The sequence below is a fragment of the Pimephales promelas genome, chromosome 14, assembly GCF_988280905.1.
Source record: "Pimephales promelas chromosome 14, fPimPro1.hap1.1, whole genome shotgun sequence".
NCBI classification, from domain to species: Eukaryota; Metazoa; Chordata; class Actinopteri; order Cypriniformes; family Leuciscidae; genus Pimephales; species Pimephales promelas.
In genome coordinates, this window is record NC_142782.1 from 13,655,372 (window position 1) to 13,674,876 (window position 19,505).

General features: G+C 37.2%; 1 protein-coding gene across 1 annotated transcript in view; it reads left to right on the plus strand.

Moving 5' to 3' along the window:
- The window catches only part of slc15a4 (solute carrier family 15 member 4), a 71,897-nt gene extending 60,446 nt beyond the window's left edge, over positions 1–11,451 (plus strand). Inside the window, exon 9 of the mRNA XM_039672438.2 lies at positions 8,578–11,451. Within this exon, the coding sequence (XP_039528372.2) occupies positions 8,578–8,729 (152 nt within the window). The 3' untranslated portion in view covers positions 8,730–11,451. The remainder of the gene's footprint in view (positions 1–8,577) is intronic.
- The last annotated feature ends 8,054 nt before the right edge of the window (positions 11,452–19,505 follow it).

The following is a 19,505-nucleotide window of genomic DNA, read 5'->3' on the forward strand; positions in this document are numbered from 1 at the left end:
TGTCTTTTGACTTCCGGTCTGTATTTTCACAGCATAGGTATGAATGAACTGCTCGTAAAAAAAGTCCCCGGTCGACATTTGTTAAGACATCTGCTTTACAATGCTTATGATGAACATTACAATGCTCATGATAACTTTTGTTAACTCTACAATAAGTAAATCCACTTAACCAGCTAATTACTCCTCGACAGCGATACCATAGAGATATACAGAGCGACCGCGAAAACGGAAGTTCAAAGACAATATTCTAAAGATGACGGCGCCCACGTTTCTCTGGTGCGTAAGGTATATAAGAGAGAAAGGACAAATTGGTAGAAATGAATGGTTAAAATGATGGATTTAGGCTGATGTGTGTAATATGTATTTATTCTTTGTCGAAGCCATCAGACTCCATTATTTCAGATTACCTTTAAATAATTATCTTTAACACGGTTATTTTCTACATCACTAGAAATTTCCTTCAATTACTGAATCACAAATTGGGCCAAAATAATTGTTTAATCCCCTCTCTCTCCTATGAAGCACTGTGAATGATGGAACACACACACAAGCGCGCGCACACACACACGTAATGCGTATACGTGTTCTGTGATAGTATACGGAGTAGGGGTTGGTTACTAGGCAATAGAAAATATCATTAAACTGATATGAATCAAAGGAAGTCTATGCAGTGTCCCCAATAATATAGTGAAACATGTGTGAGTGTAGTTTTCAAAAATATAATCAATGTCTTTAAATCAGTAGTTTTATATTTCTCCATCATTTTCAAATTCTTCATGGGATTGTAGTTCTTTTCCTCTTTAAAGTTAAGTACATAGTCTTGAACTTTTGTCTTAAGCCCGGAACACACCAAGCGGATGCCAACGAACTAGCTCTGATGAAAGCCGACTGTGTTGTCGCCTCTCGTCGAGGTAAAAAGCTGCACTTGAACACACCGTGTAATGAGCCAATTGTCAATTTCTGGAGATATATTCGTCATTCAAAAAGGAAAACAGAAGCTGCCGGCTGCAGATACACATAATGTAAACAAAGCGTTTTGAATATCAGTCCTGCTAAACGCTTTCTTTATTCCACTTCGCTCATGTTAATATTGAAATATTCACCAAGGAACACTCAGGTAAGAAGACGTAACATAAGAACAGCCTTCTATCTTTACCGTTTTGACTTCTTTGCTTGCTGTTTGGCTTTTATTCTCGTGCACGGACTCTTTCACTAAGCTGAACAGCCAATCAGAGTTCTGTCTTTCCCCAACGGCCCGACGGCGATTCAACATGTCGAATCGGGCGAAACAAAGCCGACGAGGACTATTTTCAGCCAACGGCACGGAACTGTGCGTATCACACCGAGGAAACTTAGTTGGCCAACGCACAAAATCTGCCAGAAGGCCGACCGTCGGCTTGGTGTGTTCCGGGCTTTATAGTAGGATTTTCAAATATTTATAGTATTAGCTTATATAAATAGTTTGTAATGTTGAGAATCACCTTGTAGCTGGTTGATTTGGTTCATGGCTTATAATCCTTAAAGGGTTAGTTCACCCAAAAATGAAAATTAAGTCATTAATTACTCACCCCCATGCTGTACCAACCCCGTAAGACCTTCGTTCGTCTTCGGAACACAAATGAAGATATTTTTGATTAAATTTGAGATCTGTATAACTACCACATTGGCTCCTAAGGGACTGCCTCTTGACGGCCCAAAAAGTCAATGAAGAAAATGTTTAAATATCCCAAGTGACTACCGTGGCTCAACTATATGTTTACCAAGCGACGCGAATACTTTTTGTGCGAAAAAACAAACAAAAATAACGAGTTTATTCGACTATTTTTTTCTTCCTTGTAGGCCAGAACGAGACTTCCTTATAGATTTCCACGACGCATGCGCGAGAATTGCGATCTGAAGTAGTGTAAGCTGTGTACGCAGATCGCAAATCTCGCGCATGCGTCGTGGAAATCTATAAGGAAGTCTCGTTCTGGCCTACAAGGAAGAAAAAAATAGTCGAATAAACTCGTTATTTTTGTTTGTTTTTTCGCACAAAAAGTATTCGCGTCGCTTGGTAAACATATAGTTGAGCCACGGTAGTCACTTGGGATATTTAAACATTTTCTTCATTGACTTTTTGGGCCGTCAAGAGGCAGTCCCTTAGGAGCCAATGTGGTAGTTATACAGCTCTCAAATTTAATCAAAAATATCTTCCTTTGTGTTCCGAAGACAAACGAAGGTCTTACGGGGTTGGTACAGCATGGGGGTGAGTAATTAATGACTTAATTTTCATTTTTGGGTGAACTAACCCTTTAAAGACTTTAAAAATCCCTATGGGAAAAAATGAATGAGATTAATACTTCAGTCACGCTCTGGTTGACACATAGGGTGTTGGTAAAACCTGTTTGGAAGCAGTCATTTTTTTTTTTTTCAAATATGTTTCCATGCTGAATGAAAAAGTGTGGTAGTTGGGATTTACTCACTGATAAAACACTGATAAAATTTGTTCTCATGACTATACACATCTGGCAGTATAATCGGAGTACAAAAAAACATGAAAAAGCATACAAAAACGTGGTTTCTACGGGTGACATATCTGCAACCCTTTCTTATTTTCCTATCCCTTTATTTTGGCCTCCTCCTCTGATGTCCCCCCTCACATCTCCCTGCTTCCTCCATTTGAAAGACTGCTATACCACACTATTAGTGTTGTGTTGGCCAGATTCATTCCCTTACTTCCTTTACTCCCTTTACTCCTGTTTCACCAAATACCCCTGATAAGCCCTCACATGTGACAGGTATACCCTTTTGAAGCACACATGATAAATACCAATATTTGTTAAATGAACACAAAGAGGATCATGTAAGTCATACGGGATGACGTGCCAAGGAAAGGTTAATAAAACCGTTACATGATGGACTGCAGAGGGCCCGCAGCAAGACAAATACAGTTGCCGGCCCTCGTAGAGTGAGACTTCCAGGTGCCTGCTGTTATCTTGGTGTATCTGCCACATAAGACTGAATGTGCAATGTAACGTGAAATGAGGGCATGTAGACCTTAACGCTGGAGAGCAAATGATACAACTGAGTTGCATGGCTACAGCATGGAAAATGGAAAATTCATGACTACCAGTCCAAGTTTTGGATATACCCAGTCAAACCATTATTCTAAAATAAGTCAACAGGCAATAAAATAAAATACATGGAAATATGCGATTAATGTAGTAATGTGCCGAAAATGTATTATTGTGTTAATTAATTAACTGATACAGCTGTTAGAATTGTTATTCACTCACGTACCTCTGATCAAATAACTCCAATTCGTTTCCAATCACGTTGGCTTCCTGTTCGTTATCGTATCCATTGCAAAATTTTCCTGCTCAACAACAAAACTCTTCATAATTTGGCTCCTCTTTATCTTGAAGATATTCTTCAATTGTATACTCTTTGACATCATCTTTGCAGAATTATTGACGGGTCCAAATTGCAAGTTGAGTTCATTCGTTGGTAGGGCTTTTCATCTGTTCAGTGCCAAAATTATGGAATTATTTACCACTGCACATTCGCCAGCTGGATTCTTTCTTCTTTAATAGGGATAGATGACTTTGAAATTAATTTTTGATATGTTTTAGCTTACCTCAAGGGCATCCAAGATGTAGGTGTCTTTGTTTCCACAGTATTTTCTATTTTGATATTTTTAGGTCAAACCGTTCTTGTCTATCAGTCATATAATTAAGGTATATGGGGTCCACCTCAAAGAGCATGCACAGAGATGTCCAAATTAAACCTGATTTAATGACTCGTAAATCTAAGTACACATTGATGGCCTAAGACACGAAACGAGCGGTTTGTGTGAGAAAACGAACAGTATTTATATCGTTTTTACCTCTTGTAACCACAGCCGCGTCCAAGTGATATGAAGGCACAGTCGCTTCGGTGTAACGCTTCCGAAATCTGTGTAAACAATGAGTGACGTACATGCGCGAGAGATCGCTTTCCGGCGCTTGCGCACACCGAAGCGTCCACGCCGTCCGATCACTTGGACGTGGCTGTGGTTACATGAGGTAAAAACGATATAAATACTGTCCGTTTTCTCACACAAACCCGCTCGTTCCGTGTCGTAGGCCATCAATGTGTACTTACATTTACGAGTCTTTAAATCATGTCAAATTTGGACTTCTCTGTGCATGCTCTCTGAGGTGGACCCTATTTACCAGCATTATATGACTGACAGACAAGAATGGTTTGACATAAAATTATCAAAATTAAAAATACTGTGGAAACAAAGACACCTACATCTTGGATGCCCTTGAGGTAAGCTAAAATATATTAAAAATATAATAATTTCAAAGTGAACTATCCCTTTAAATCTCAGATTAAAACGCATTATGTGTAGAATAGATTTAGTGAATAGAATATTTTGTAGAATAGAGATTTAGTGTTTGATCTGTATGTCTGTGTTTTTGCATAGCTTTGTATTTTACTGTCTTGCTTTTATGCTGTATGGAGTCATTGAGTGTTAGTCCACCTATAAATTAAAGGTATTATTATTATTATTATTATTTCCCACTGATACACTACAGCAAAATATATAAAAACTGTCTTAAAATCATTTTTTGAGGGTGATAAAACTAACTAAGACATTGTCACGGAACTAATACACACACACACACATATATATTTATTTATTTTTGCATGCAGAAGAACGTGCAAGATTGATTTTTATTAAGATTGACAGGATGATTTTCATCAGTGTTTAACTGTTTCCACTTATGGCAAGATCGACAACATTTTGTGTCCGAAAACTTTCTCTGAACCTTCCTTTGCTGTTTGAGATTCATGTCAGGAGCATGTAGTTGTGCTCCAGTAATGTTTATTTTTCCATTACCACTCAAACGTCACCAAATCTGAGACAGCTGCCACTTTCCTGTGGGAAGTGCTAGAAACCTCCTCCGAGTGTGTCGCCATGATATATCTCCCGCTCCGTCCTTTGACTGAGTATTCTTTACGGCCTTGTCTTTCAGGGAGACGACCGGCAGCTCCACATTCTGCCGAGCGCTGATGTTAAATCATGTCATCTCCCAGAAGCATAGGAAGAACAGGCGTGTCACCCGCCAACGCACAGCACTGTGGATGGAGTGGGGGGTGCACTCAAAATATCACAATATACCTTATTCAGAGCAGCGGCATGACAGGTTTGAAAGCGAGGGTGTGAAGGAGACTTACCGTGTTTTCAATGGAATCTGCTGTTAAACCTGTATAAAGCTCCTACCTAGATATTTTATCATTTCCTCAAGCTCATGTTATCTGGAGTTTTTTTGTCTACTGAAATTTCTTGGAAAGTTGTTTTTGCTGTGTTTTGTCAGCAGAACAATCGGAAAACACATTACCGTAAATAACAGTACAACTCCCTGAAGACATGCATGTCTGTCTTGCTTTCATTCCTGTTTAAAAAATCAAAGATGACACTGCTGCGAATAAGGTCTATGGCAATGAATATTTTATTCTTCTTACTTTCCATGTGTTGGGGTAGCCACTGGTGTGAATGGGGAGCATTTGAGGATATTGATTGTTGTTTTGCTCTGAGCTGTACTTCGGCATGTGGGTATTGTAAATGCAGCGTTTTTCACAGACAGGGGCATTTGTTTCCCCTTGCTTGAGGGCAGAACGATCCCGAGCTCTATTGCTCTCTCAGTCAAACTGTCAACCTGCTTGTAACACTTGTTGTCATTGGGGAGTACACAGAGTATATTTAAAGCAGCAAAGAAATTGATCAAGAGGTTGTTGTGGTCATAACATGGCCTGCCACTTTTATTGGATTGAGACAGTGAAGAGGAAAGGGATTGAGACAGGAATGGGATAGGGTCTGGTTGGTTCCTAACCTGTGTGAACATCTGCAGTAAACTCATGGCAAGGCTATGGCTCTGATAGTTAGGCCTTCTACTTCTGTGCTACAACTGGCGCTCAACCAAGACTTCACATGATCCAAGACTGGGGCCCAAATTGTGTACTCTGTGTCTTGCAGTTTTCCTATGTAGTAGTGATGTAATGTAGTTTAGATATTTGCATAGTAATCGAACTGACCACCCTAGTGAATATTTGAACAGCTGACACTGCCTCAAACTTGCACATTTTGGATGTCTACCTCATCTAACACATTCAACTCATCACAAGACTTGAATTGAGTGTGTTCAATGAGGAAGAAAGCAAGATGTGATGTGGTAGGGACAAGTTCGAGAAGCACTGCTCTATAGCAAGGGTGCAGAATAGACACCCCTACAATATGGTTACACTACTCACAAGCTTGCTTGATTTAAGGGGACGTGATCTCTGAGAGAGCGCTCAACCCTTCCTCTATACTTGATGGTTAATCAAATGTTGTCTTCGGGATCTTCATCCACACGTTTAGAATAGCTATGCATTGCATCTCCATACTTTTATGAGTCTGTGTTTTCATATCTTTAAGTGCCTCATCTCAAGCAGTTCTTATCTTCTGTCGAGGCCGTGGATAATTATATCTAATGGAGTTTCTCACGATGTTCCTCAAGGGTCAGCTGACCTTTTTCAGTTCCTTTCAGCTCTTTCCTTCAGTTTGTTGTTACAAAAATATGCTTTATCTTGTTTGCATCGAATGACATCTTCAAACTCAAGTAGAATCCTCTTGTTCTAATCAATGAGCCTATTTCAGCAAGAAGTGTGCATGTGAATACATATATAAAAGGTAATGCATTCTTGCGGTAATGCGTTTTTATCGGTAATGCTCCTGCTTTGGCCGCTCTGAAACACCCTTGAGAGTTGACAGCCCCTTCGCAGAACTACTTATTAACAGTTTTTCTTTGATGGCCCTTAACCCTGGAGGGTTGACCACCTCTTCTGGACAGATCTAAAGTGTTAAGCAGCTTTTTCATCAGCTCAGAGAGCGAGAAAGCGAGAGAGAGAGGCTCAGACTTATGATTCATAATACAGGAACCGATTTTGTGTATGTGTACAGAATTTAGCATAAGTAGAGAGTTGAATTTAATACTACGCATAGTCATCATCCTGGCCCTGAGCAGTCAGAGGCTTAAACAACAGGAGAGTTAGTTTAGGTCTGTAAGTCCAGCCGAATCCGAGCGAGTGTGCTTCGCTTAAGCTCCCAAGATGGTGAATTATAGGCTCTTCCGTCATCCTGTGAAGATGTGGCTTTTTGTTTATGGTTCCCCTGTAAGTATTGGTGTAAACCCTCTGTCTGCTCTCAAGCATTATATAGAGTGGGGAAATGAAGGAGAGATTGGATGGAGAAGGAATGCTTGTTTAGGTTTTGCTTGAATGAACCAGAGTCAGATGGGTTTGCAGGTTGCAATGGATGCTTACAAGCAGTGCGGACCGACATGCCATCAGTTAAAGCACTTTGCCGCTGTTGGGTAGTATGAAGGGAACAGATTGCCTTTTCGCTCTGTTGCTTTCAGGGGATCCAACAAGCACAAACATATGCTTTTTGCTTTCTTTTGACATATGAATGCAGCATGTCACAGATGTTCAGTTTCTCTTCATCTACCTGTACACATGCCTTTATAATTGATCAGAAATCTCTCCTCTGATCTAGGGAAGGATGATAAGTAGTATCAGTTAAAGAAAACAAATGCAATATTCTTTATTTTAGATGATAACAATACATTATGATACTTTATGATAAGTAATGGGTGTAATGCATTACTAAGTAATTAATTACTGCCATTTGATTACTTTGAAAAAGTAAGGGAAGTTGTTTAAAAAGTAATTTAATTACTTCTGATATAAATGCATTAATTATTGTATAGACTTCTATAAATAATTCTAAAATCAAAGTGGATTTAACAGTATATATATATATATATATATATATATATATATATATATATATACTGTTCATTGGTTAGATTTTTGCAAAACCCACACACAGACATAAAGGGACATTAAATTATAATTTATGAAAAATAATAATAAAAATACATAAATAAATAAATATGAATAGTAATAAAAAGAGCTTGTAATTCCATTGGATCCTCAAACTCTGTAAAACCTCATAACTCCACCAAACTTTATTGTGAATGAAGTGCCACACACATTTTGGACTGTATCTGCCTTTTTGCAATGCAAAGGTAAATAAAGAACTGGTTCTTTGAATAAGTGAATAAATAATAATTTGAATAATCTTTACTCAAGAAACACTATATATATATATATATATATATATATATATATATATATATATATATATTATTTTTTTATTTTTTATTTATTTAATTATTTATTCATTTTTATTTTTGTATTTATTTATATATTATCGTCATTAATAATAAATAAAATAAAATATTGCCTTTAATTTACATTTTTGTTGTTTTGTTTGTTAATTTATAGAGAGAGAGAGAGAGAGAGAGAGAGAGAGATACCCAATACTTTATTGATCAAATGAGAATCATTGATCGTTTCACCCAGTAAACAGAGGTACAGAGATCTCTGTGCTCCAAAGAGTGGCTGTGCTTGTTAGACTACAAAGATTTTGGTATTGTGAAATTCACATCAAAGTGACTTTTTTTTTAACACATTCCTTTTTCTCACCTTTTCTTCTCTCTGTAGGTAACATCAACGAGTGCACACTGAATTACTACTTCTTCCTCCTGGCCGCCATCCAGGGAGTCACACTCCTGGTCTTCCTCATTGTGTCAGTGAAGTATGACAAACAGAAGCCCAGAGCAGGGAACCACAGGCAGTCTCTGGCCAACTCATGACCCCCTTCATCATCAGCCAAACTCTCACCTTCACCATTCCTCAACCACCAACCATGTGATAAACTTTAAAGCCTTTAGTATTTCGGAAAATGAGGTAGGATTTAAAATGTTTGACTAAACTTGAATCCCTCTGTGTTTCCTAGAACTGGCCATTCTGTTCTCAAACCAACACGAGGCAATTTGAAAGAAAACAAAACACAAAACTTATGCAATAATTAACTAGAATATTGTGTATGAAATGGTTGAAAATGAGGATTGTTCACTCCATCAGCGAACTGGATTATGAAATGCTTGATTGTTGTAGTGTGTCGTCTGAACAACACTTAATCGCAATTTGGGATTTTTATAGTTTTGACTATTACTGAATTCATTTATACATTGAAAGTGGTTTTTAAATTGTTTACGATGGGTAATAACTAACTACCATTTTGAATTGAATATTTATTGAACCTTTTATTTTTTGTGGTTTATGCTCAAAAAGGTAAGACTATATTCCTGTTCAAATTTATTTAAAATGGTATCTTTCTGTGGTACTTTAAAGAAAAACATTTTTTTAACGATAAACATTTTTTTAGGCACCATTTGCACTGGATGATGTATCTTTGGTCACTTTATTCATTTTAAATTATTAATACATACAGTGCAAATCGGCTGTATTTTTACTGTTAATAATAATCGGCTGATGTCTAAAATGGCAAAAGTGGTTGGCTACTCCAACAGTATCAAATGTGAAGTAAAGGAACCCATATAGTTATTGTCTGAACATCAGTGTGAAGTAGTTGATAAAAGTTGCATTACAAACAAACTTTTTAAAAGAAATAATCAGATGCATAATTGTGTGCTTAACAATATGATTGTGCAACTTTACTAAACCTGTGGCATTACAAGCGTTTCTTACTTTTAGATATTTTATCAGGCATTAGTTTTCCATTAACTTGTTTTTAATCATTTTTAAAGGAGTAGTTCACTTTTAAAAAAACACTTTTGCTGATAATTTACTCACCCCCATGTCATCCAAGATGTCCATGTAATTCTTTCCTCAGTTGAAAAGAAATGAAGGTTTGTGATGAAAACATTCCAGGATTTTTCTCCATATAATGCACTTTACTGGTAACCAAATGGTTCAAGGTCCAAAAGACAGTTTCAGTGCAAACTGCAAACTGTTCAAAGGGCTTTAAACGATTCCAGACGACGAATAAGGGTCTTATCAAGCGAAACGATCGCTCATTAAAAAGAAAAAAACTAAATTTAAGTTTTATAAGCTCAAATGGTCGCCTTGCTCTGTTTTGTGTTGCGCGTTCGTGACTCTCCTGTTCGAACTCGTCTATCAAAATGAACGGATCTTTTTTCGTGTCATTTGGTTCATTCAACGAATGAAATGAACGAGTTGACTCGGGAAAAGATTCGTTCATTTTGATGAACGAGTTCGAACAGGAGAGTCACGAACGCGCATCACAGAACAGAGCAAGGCGACCATTTGAGCTTATAAAACTTAAACTTTGTTATTTTTTTTTAAATGAGCGATCGTTTCGCTTGATAAGACCCTTATTCATTGTCTGAAATCTTTTAAAGCCCTTTGAACAGTTTGTAGTTTGCACTGAAACTGTCTTTTAGACCTTGAACCATTTGGTTCCCATTGAAGTCCATTATATGGAGAAAAATCCTGGAATGTTTTCATCACAAACCTTCATTTCTTTTCGACTGAAGAAAGAAAGACATGGACATCTTGGATGACATGGGGGGTGAGTAAATTATCAGCAAAAGTTTTTTTTTTTAAAAGTGAACTACTCCTTTAATTATAAGTAACATAATTACTGGTAATAATGGTTTGTAATGGGTATGATATGAGTGTATTATCTGAGAAATTGTGTGCTGATATCATGACGCATGCACCTTTACAGCAAGAATATCTCTGCAAATGCAAGTGAAAAGTGTTTCCTTTGGAAACACCCGCATCTTGTTTGTAATGATTCATGAGCTTTTTAAGATTGCATTAAGTTTTTTGATGAACAACAAACCTCAAGCTCAGATTGTCGTCAAAATGAGGTTATGTAGTGAAATCACTTTGCACTAATCTCAAGCAAAAATCACATTTATAATTGAGGATTTAGAATCATGAATTTTACATGCATCCTTGTATACCTCAAATTCATAATATCATCATACTGTGTAGAAGGAGTCTTGCTTGATGTCATTTTTTATGCACATTTTGCAACGAAACTCCGTTTTTGCAGCAGTTTTTGCCAACTAATCTAAGTCTGCTGTCCTTGCTATAAAATACAACACTCCCATTATGCTTCTGTTTTCACATACAGGTATTTCCTGAAGTTTGAGCTTCACTTTTTCAGCATCTCGTGCCTTCAATGACAAAAGTTGCTCCACGTGACTGTTGCAACATATGCAATTCTTTTTTTAATCTCATCCTTACACTTTTACGTTAGGTAGTTCAAAACAATAGTGATCAAAATCCTCTTAAATGTGTTTTGACGGACAGTATCAACAGTAGAGCGGTTTGAATCTTAGAAAAAAATGGGCATCATTCATTTTAACTTGAACTGGGCTTAAATAAATACTGTTTTAAAGCTTATTAAATATGCAAAATGATTCTGTTTTCCCCAAAGAGTCTAAGATCAAACAATGCATTTTTCATGCTTTTGTTTAAAATGACATTTTCTTTTTCTGTTGTGGTTGTTGCTGTTCAATAAAATGCATCTGACCTCTAGTGTTTGTGTCGTTTGAAAACGAGTCGCCCGTTTATTACAGCTTTCATTTTCCAAGCTCGTATGCAAACCTTGTGATCTCTCACATTCAATTGCGTTCGTCTGATTTCATCAGACGAGCGTGAAATCAGAACATCATCTCTCTTCGCCCAAGCATATCTCGAATGACGAGTCGTTTCCTAAGACTGTGACCGCCAGCGAGCTGTTTGATCTCCACCGCTCTTTTTCTTCATCGCTCTGAGTCAGACTGTTGACACAACCTATATATTTCTACCGCCTCCATGTTTTTACAGTGTTGTGCTCTATTAAACAGCAGAAGCGCTGAAGGTGTAAGCACAGTATATCAACGATGGATACTTCATCATGTGACTCTGTAAGGTCAGTGTTCCTAAATATGACCCATCTTGTCTTGTAAGAGAGAAAGATGTCTCAAAACAGGATTGCCTATGTGCCTTATCTTGAAAATATCTAATATCTCTTAATGGACCATTCAACATGGCAAATCTTATTGTTGAACAGGCAGGCTTCTAATGCAGAGCTCTTACTATAGCGTGCAGTGCCAATTTAATTATGATAATTTAATGAACATTACTGGATGCTGTTTGAAATTAAAAGTTTCTAATTTAATTGTAAAACATAATAAACAGATTGCCATAATGCATAAACTATGCGTCATCAATGTGTATGTACTGTGTACAGAGCATGTTTGATATGTGTTTACATCCACATAGTACATCTGACATGGCTGACTTCATTTCAGACATTGACCTCTCAGATATCATGTTCTTATATGTGCACATGCCTGTGAACCATAAAGCTGCTCTGTGGGATGTTGTAAATATGCATGTACCAGAAGGTGAGAGGTCAAGAGATGGTGTCATATCAGCAGGGCATTAACAAACATGACCTGACCTTCTGCTGCTGTACAGTATATGTGTGTACAGGACATAAACAGGATTTTCTAATTGATCCTAAATCAATCCTTATACTTGAATTTATGGGAAATATGATTACCATATTAATAGAATAACTGCAATCCAACTGTTGGCAGCAAACTAAGCTAGCCCCTATGAGTGAGAATAATTTTGGCTAATTTTGCAGACCTGTTACTCATTCTGGCATATTTATATCAGCAGCTCAGCCATAAGAGAAAGTGTAGTCAACTTTGATGATCAATCACATTATAGCTTTAATTGCTGATGATGTTGTAAAACAGTAAATCATGACGCTGTCTTGTTTGGAACGCTGCGCCCTCCGGAGGTCACCTTTGTCTGCGGTTTCAATTATTGAGGCTGCTTCATTTCAGGAAAGTAAAGGCCATTGCACACCGAGTCCGAAATTTTCGTATGTGTTTTTTCTTATGGCTCTGAATTAGAGCCCGACGATAATGGATTTTGAAGGCCGATACCGATACAAATATTTTGGGGTTTTAAAATCCGATATTCCGATATATCGGCCGATATATATATATATATATATTTTTTTTTTATTAAATATTGTTGGATTTCACACACGTGTAAAAGAAAAGCTAACTTTTCTGCTCAAGATACGTTTGATACTTTTTCTCTATGTCTATGTCTTCACTCCTTGCAAGTATAACTTACATTTTACAATGCAGGGACTGTAACTAGAGATATGGTAGTTATAAATACAGTAATCATTACTTTATTTAGGCAGAAAAAGTTCATTGTGGTTTCCAAGCTCATTAATGTTAACGTTAGCGGTCTTCCACTGATGATAGTGGCATTAGCTATAGCTTTGTGGTTAGCTAGTCTATGATGAGCCATAATTTAGCAATAGATAACATCATACTGCAAATTGTAAAACATACATTTTCAATATAACAGGCCAAGGAGAGATGATTGAAGCGTGTTTCGTCCGTTTTTATTTTATTTTTTAAATATTCATTTATCGGCCATTATAACTGCCGATACCGATATTTTGGAAAATGCCTAATATCGGCCGATAATATCGGTCTGCCGATATATCGGTCTGGCTCTACTCTGAATTGTCAAAAAACACTCAAACACCATTCAAAACTCCATTCAAACTGCTTGCTACAGATGCGAAAAATGCAGAAAATCGAACCCGATTAGATTTTTTTTATGACGGACGAAAGTTTTAGAGGCAGTGTGCAAGCGTGATTGACATAACGTGAGGTCGTATTTATTTTTTAACATATGAAAAATTTCGGACGCGAATTTCAGACTTGGTGTGGAAGGGCCTTAACCATTAAATTCGGTAAGAGCAAAATTGCAATCATTTAAGGCTCACAAGGAATAAAGGCCCTTGCACACTGAGTTTGAAATTCGCGTCCGAAATTTTCGCATGTTAGAAAATAAATACAACCTCACGTTATGTCAATCACGCTTGCACACTGCCTCCGACAATTTCGTTCGTCATTGAAAAAAAAAACGAAGTGGGTTCGATTTTCTGCGTTTTTCGCATCCGTAACAAGCAGTTTGAATGGTGTTTTGACCATTCACAGCCAAAGAATCCCAAATACGGAAAAAAAATAAAAATGCATACGAAAATTTCGGACTCAGTGTGCAATGGCCTTAAAACTAAGTTTTATAATGTTTGGACCTCTTAAGGGCACAGTCTTCCAAATGAGACAATGGACCCTTTTCACATTTCCGCTCGTTCTTAGAAGCAAAAGCCATCATGGTTGGGTAAACTTCCAACGTGATATTGATTATGTCTGAACTTGTCTTAAGACCATTGCACACTGAGTCCGAAATTTTCGTATGCGTTTTTTTTTTTTTTTTGTATTCGTGTTTCGGTGGCTCTGAATTGTCAAAACACCATTCAAACTGCTTGCTACGGATGAGAAAAGCGCAGAAAATCGATCCCGATTCCATTTTTTTTATGACAGACGAAAGTTTTGGAGGCAATGTGCATGCGTAATTGACACAACATGAGGTCGTATTTATTTTTTAACGTGCGAAAATTTCACACGCAAATTTTTGACTCAGTGTGCAAGGGCCTTTACACCTCATTTTTAAAAGTATTTGAATGTATTCGCATTCTACATTTTACTAAAAGAAGTTTGTTTGGTTTGAATGATAAAACAATTTGATTTATTTCTCAAATTGTGAACTGTGTAAACTTGAGGAGAACTGACTTTATACATCCACTAAAATTCATATTGATGCACCAGAGAACTATACAGCTTGGATAAATGGACAGTTGGTCCATAATCAAAATTAATTAATCTTTTTTATGTGTGTCATTTGGTTCATTCAACGAATGAAATGAACGAGTTGACTCTGGAAAAGATTTGTTCATTTTGATAAACGAGTTCAAACAGGAGAGTCACGAACGCGCATCACAGAACAGAACAAAGGCAAGCATTTGAGCTTATAAAACTTAAACTTTGCTATGTTTTTTTTAAATGACAGATCGTTTCGCTTGATAAGACTCCTATTCATCGTCTGGAATCGTTTAAAGCCCTTTGAACACTTTGCAGTTTGCACTGAAACTGTCTTTTGGACCTTGATCCGTTTGGTTCCCATTGAAGTGCATTATATGGAGAAAAATCCTGGAACGTTTTCATCAAAAACCTTCATTTCTTTTCGACTGAAGAAAGAAAGACAGGATATCTTGGATGACATGGGGGTGAGTAAATTATCAGCATAAGTTTTTTTTAAAAGTGTACTCCTTTAAGAATTTTCAAGTTGGTCCTAAACCTCACAAACAAATATATGTGATCAAAATAGGCTACAGCGTATACCATCAGTGGATTAAAATGATTTATGCTGCCAGATGGTGTAGTTACAGCACCATCCAGCAAGAACTAACATGACCATGCTAACCAAGCAGACCTTTGACTGTTTACATGCACTGTCAGCCTGCACCATACTGAGAGGCTGACAGATGTACATGTCATGCTTATAAGAAGAAAAAAGGCAGTATATAAATGAATAGCAGGATTTTATGTTACAAGTCATGCTGAAATGAAATGCTCCCCCCCTGCTGATGATGGCAGAAAATGAGCAGACGTGATTATGAAAGATGTGTTAATTACAGCCAGAGATCCATCAGTCATTCTCGCTCCCTGTGCCATAGATTATTCCCCCCCTAGTCAGCTCAGCTTGAAGTGCCCTTCACACCTCTGTTCACAAAACCCCTGTACACGCTCCTCATATATATCCATCTCGCCGCACTTAAAGGCGCATTCAGCTTTAATGGCAGGGAGACTGAACAAAAATTTGTCAGGATACTAGAAAACAAAACTGTATGTGTGTGTGTCATGGAAAGACAGAAGACGCGATAGTGTCAGGCGGAAACAGGAAAAGAGAGGAGCCTCAGGCAATGAAAGAGGATGTGATTGATATGATACTCCTGATAAAAGAGAGAAGCGGAACGGCAGTTGAGGAGAAACGGGGATTAGAAATGTTGTACACTTTGGCTTGATTCAATACGGTTGTTTTCATTAGGCTTAGACCAGATCGATAATCCAACACTCACAGCAGCAACTGTAATTGTGTAGACATGATGCCACTGGTGCGTATTCAACAAATTTGTAAAAAACAAAAGCTGAATAACTGATAATTACAGGAGAGCGCTGTGCGAGACTGCCAGAACCTGTTTTAAATAACAACTCTCCAAAGTTCTGTCGTCTTAATTAGAAATCTGAGCAACTTTGTGGTTGTGGGCTGTTAGTTTAAAGGGATTAGTTGACCCAAAAAAGGAAACTTGGGGTGAACTATCCTTTCATGTCGTTCAAAACCTGTGGAACACAAAAGTAGAAGCTTGGCTGGAGGATTTTGCTAGATGCTGCCAAGCTCAAAAATGTCAGAAACATGAGCATAAAAGCAGACCACAGGGATTGTGGGCTATATTCCAAGTGTTCTGAAGCCGTAGCTCTCTATCGTTCGTGTTCACCATTCAAATATGGTGCATGGTCATACCAGGTTTGACAACATTGGTTGTTAATGGTCTCAAAACTCAAAACTGTCACTAATGCAAAGCTACATTGTGGATTTTGCAACACTAAATGTATCTATCATTCACCAATGGCAAATAACACATTGAATTAAACATGCCATTTTTAAGCTCTTTATTTGTACTTTCATAGTGTTTGAACTATGTACCAGTACCTCGGCACTTTTACTTAAACCTGTTTTAAAGATTATATTTCCACACCAATGTTAGATAGAGGGTTTTTCAATATAGTAATCAGTATCTTAAAGGGTTAGTTCACCCAAAAATGAAAATTAAGTCACTAATTACTCACCCCCATGCTGTACCAACCCCGTAAGACCTTCGTTCATCTTCGGAACCCAAATGAAGATATTTTTGATTAAATTTAAGAGGTGGATCACTGCTACATAGGCTGCCTAAGGGAATGAAACTTGACGGCCCAGAAAGTCATTGAAAAAAAATGTTTAAATATTACCTGTGACGACAGTGGCTCAACTATAAGTTTATCAAGCGACGAGAATACTTTTTGTGCGAAAAAAAACAAACAAAAATAACGACTTTATTCGACTATTTCTTTTCTTCCTTGTAGGCCTGAGACGAGAGATCAAGAGATTTCCACGACGCATGCGCGAGAACTGAACAAGAAGTATTAAAAGAAGAACGCAGTTCTCGCGCATGCGTCGTGGAAATCTTTTGAACTCTCGTCTCAGGCCAACAAGGAAGAAAAGGAATAGTCGAATAAAGTCGTTATTTTTGTTAGTTTTTTCGCACAAAAAGTAGTCTCGTCGCTTTATAAACTTATAGTTGAGCCACTGTAGTCACATGGAATATTTAAACATTTTCTTCAATGACTTTCTGGGCCATCAAGTTTCATTCCCTTAGGAGCCTATGTAGCAGTGATCCACCTCTCAAACTTAATCAAAAATATCTCGAACGAAGGTCTTACGGGGTTGGTACAGCATAGGGGTGAGTAATTAATGACCTTAATTTTCCTTTTTGGGTGAACTAACCCTTTAAATCAAGATAATTGTCCATTCCTTATGCGCCTCTATAAAATACTTTTGAGGTTTTATGCTCAAGGGAAAGTTGGTTCACTGGTTGCCATATCTGCAATGCCTCCAGCAGCTATTTTGGGCATGCAAGACCAACTCTAATCTAATCTAAGCTTGCCAAACTCACATTTAAATAACATATTTCAAATCAGCAATCTGACACGAACTGTCTCAAAAGTTGTTTCTTATGCTGAAATAGCATTAAAAAGTGCATTTCAGGTTGGTAAAGCCAATGTGCACGTGACTCCTAAGCAGGAGTCTCAGGACACTGACTGTTTCTATGGGATCTTGAGTGTCTAATGGCAGATGCAGTAATTATTCTGATTATTCCATATTGTGCAGCACACTGCACTTTCTCCCATTCATAGAAATTAGAGCCCGATCGATAAAGGATTTTAAAGGCCGATACCGATGCAAATATTTTGGGGTTTTAAAATCCGATATTCCGATATATTATTTATTTGTTTTAAACTGGACATGATAGTCACAAATTTTGTCCTGCTTATTTGAGTGAAGAGAACTGATGGTGATGTTCTTTTAATTGTTATTCAAGCAATGTATGTATCGTGACCAACTCAACGAGTGTTGCCAACAAGAACTGTGTAGAGTGCCCTCTGGTGGACAAACTATACAACTCCAACACTCATGACATGGTTCAAGCGTGTTTCGTCCGTTTTTATTTTATTTTTGAAATATTCATTTATGGGCCATTATAACTGCCGATACCGATAGTTTGGAAAATGCCTAATATCGGCCGATAATATCGGTCTGCCGATATATCGGTCTGGCTCTAATAGAAATAAAAGTCTTGGTATTTATACAGTCTTTGTTTGTTATTGAGTGCAGGTGAAATATTCTGTGTAATGAGCAAAAGTCCCTATTTAAGGCAAACAATTAAAACGTCACTGAAACGAACAAGAAATCTCACTTTAATAGTAGTTATAGCTCCTAACTTTACTGTTTTTTTCCAAATCACTGTTACTGTTTTCAGAACCTTGATGTCATTCTTCAAAACTCTAGACACAAAACTCACAACCAATGATCAAAAAGCACATTTTTCAAAACTCTAACCTTTTCTCTAACCTTAAAACTCTAACTCTAACCTAACCTTTTCTCAATTGATTGGATACAATACACATACAACTTAGATCATTTGTTCATTCAACATAAATCACCTGTTCAATATGACACAACTTAACATCAAAGTATTTCAAAAGGCAATTCACACATTACATTTCAAATGAGTGTATTTTTATTTCCTTACAATGATCGAACTATCAGCTGATACAACTGCTCAAAATGATAAGTAACTGTTGCATTACTCTTATTGCATAGTTGTATGGAAACAGACACACAATCTTCCATGTTTACAGTAAATGAAAGTTTCAAGATAAGAGATTCATTGTCACCAATTAGTGTGGAGCATGAACCAATTAGACGACAATGTTGCATAATATTATATATTTTTGCTTTGATTCCAATAAACCTATGTTGTGATTGTACTGTAGTGTTTTGCATTAATATATCACACACTTTGTTCAATGATTCCACTATTCTTTCTACTACTGCAGTGCTTTTACAGAGATGTTTATTTACTGTAGTGCCATAATGAAACCTGTATCAGCTATTTTGTTCTACAATATTTAATGATTGTACGAACAATGACACAGTGAAACTATTGGTTGCTTGTGTGTGGGTTTCAATGGTATTTCACAGTAAATTAATTTTTTGAACCAATGATTGTGCAAGATTTCTTTAAAGGATTAGTTCACTTTTGAAAAAAAACTTTTGCTGATAATTTACTCACCCCCATGTCATCCAAGATGTCCATGTCTTTCTTTCCTCAGTCGAAAAGAAATTAAGGTTTTTGATGAAAACATTCCAGGATTTTTTTCCATATAATGGACTTCAATGGGAACCAGACAGTCCAAGGTCCAAAAGACAGTTAATAACAGTGTCAGATGCAGCTTCAAATGTCTTTAAACGACACCAGATGATGCATTATACGTAATTACGTTCAAAAGGTCACGGGCGACGTAGCCGTAAGTACAGAGTGAGTGTTTACAAGTTGAACGCAT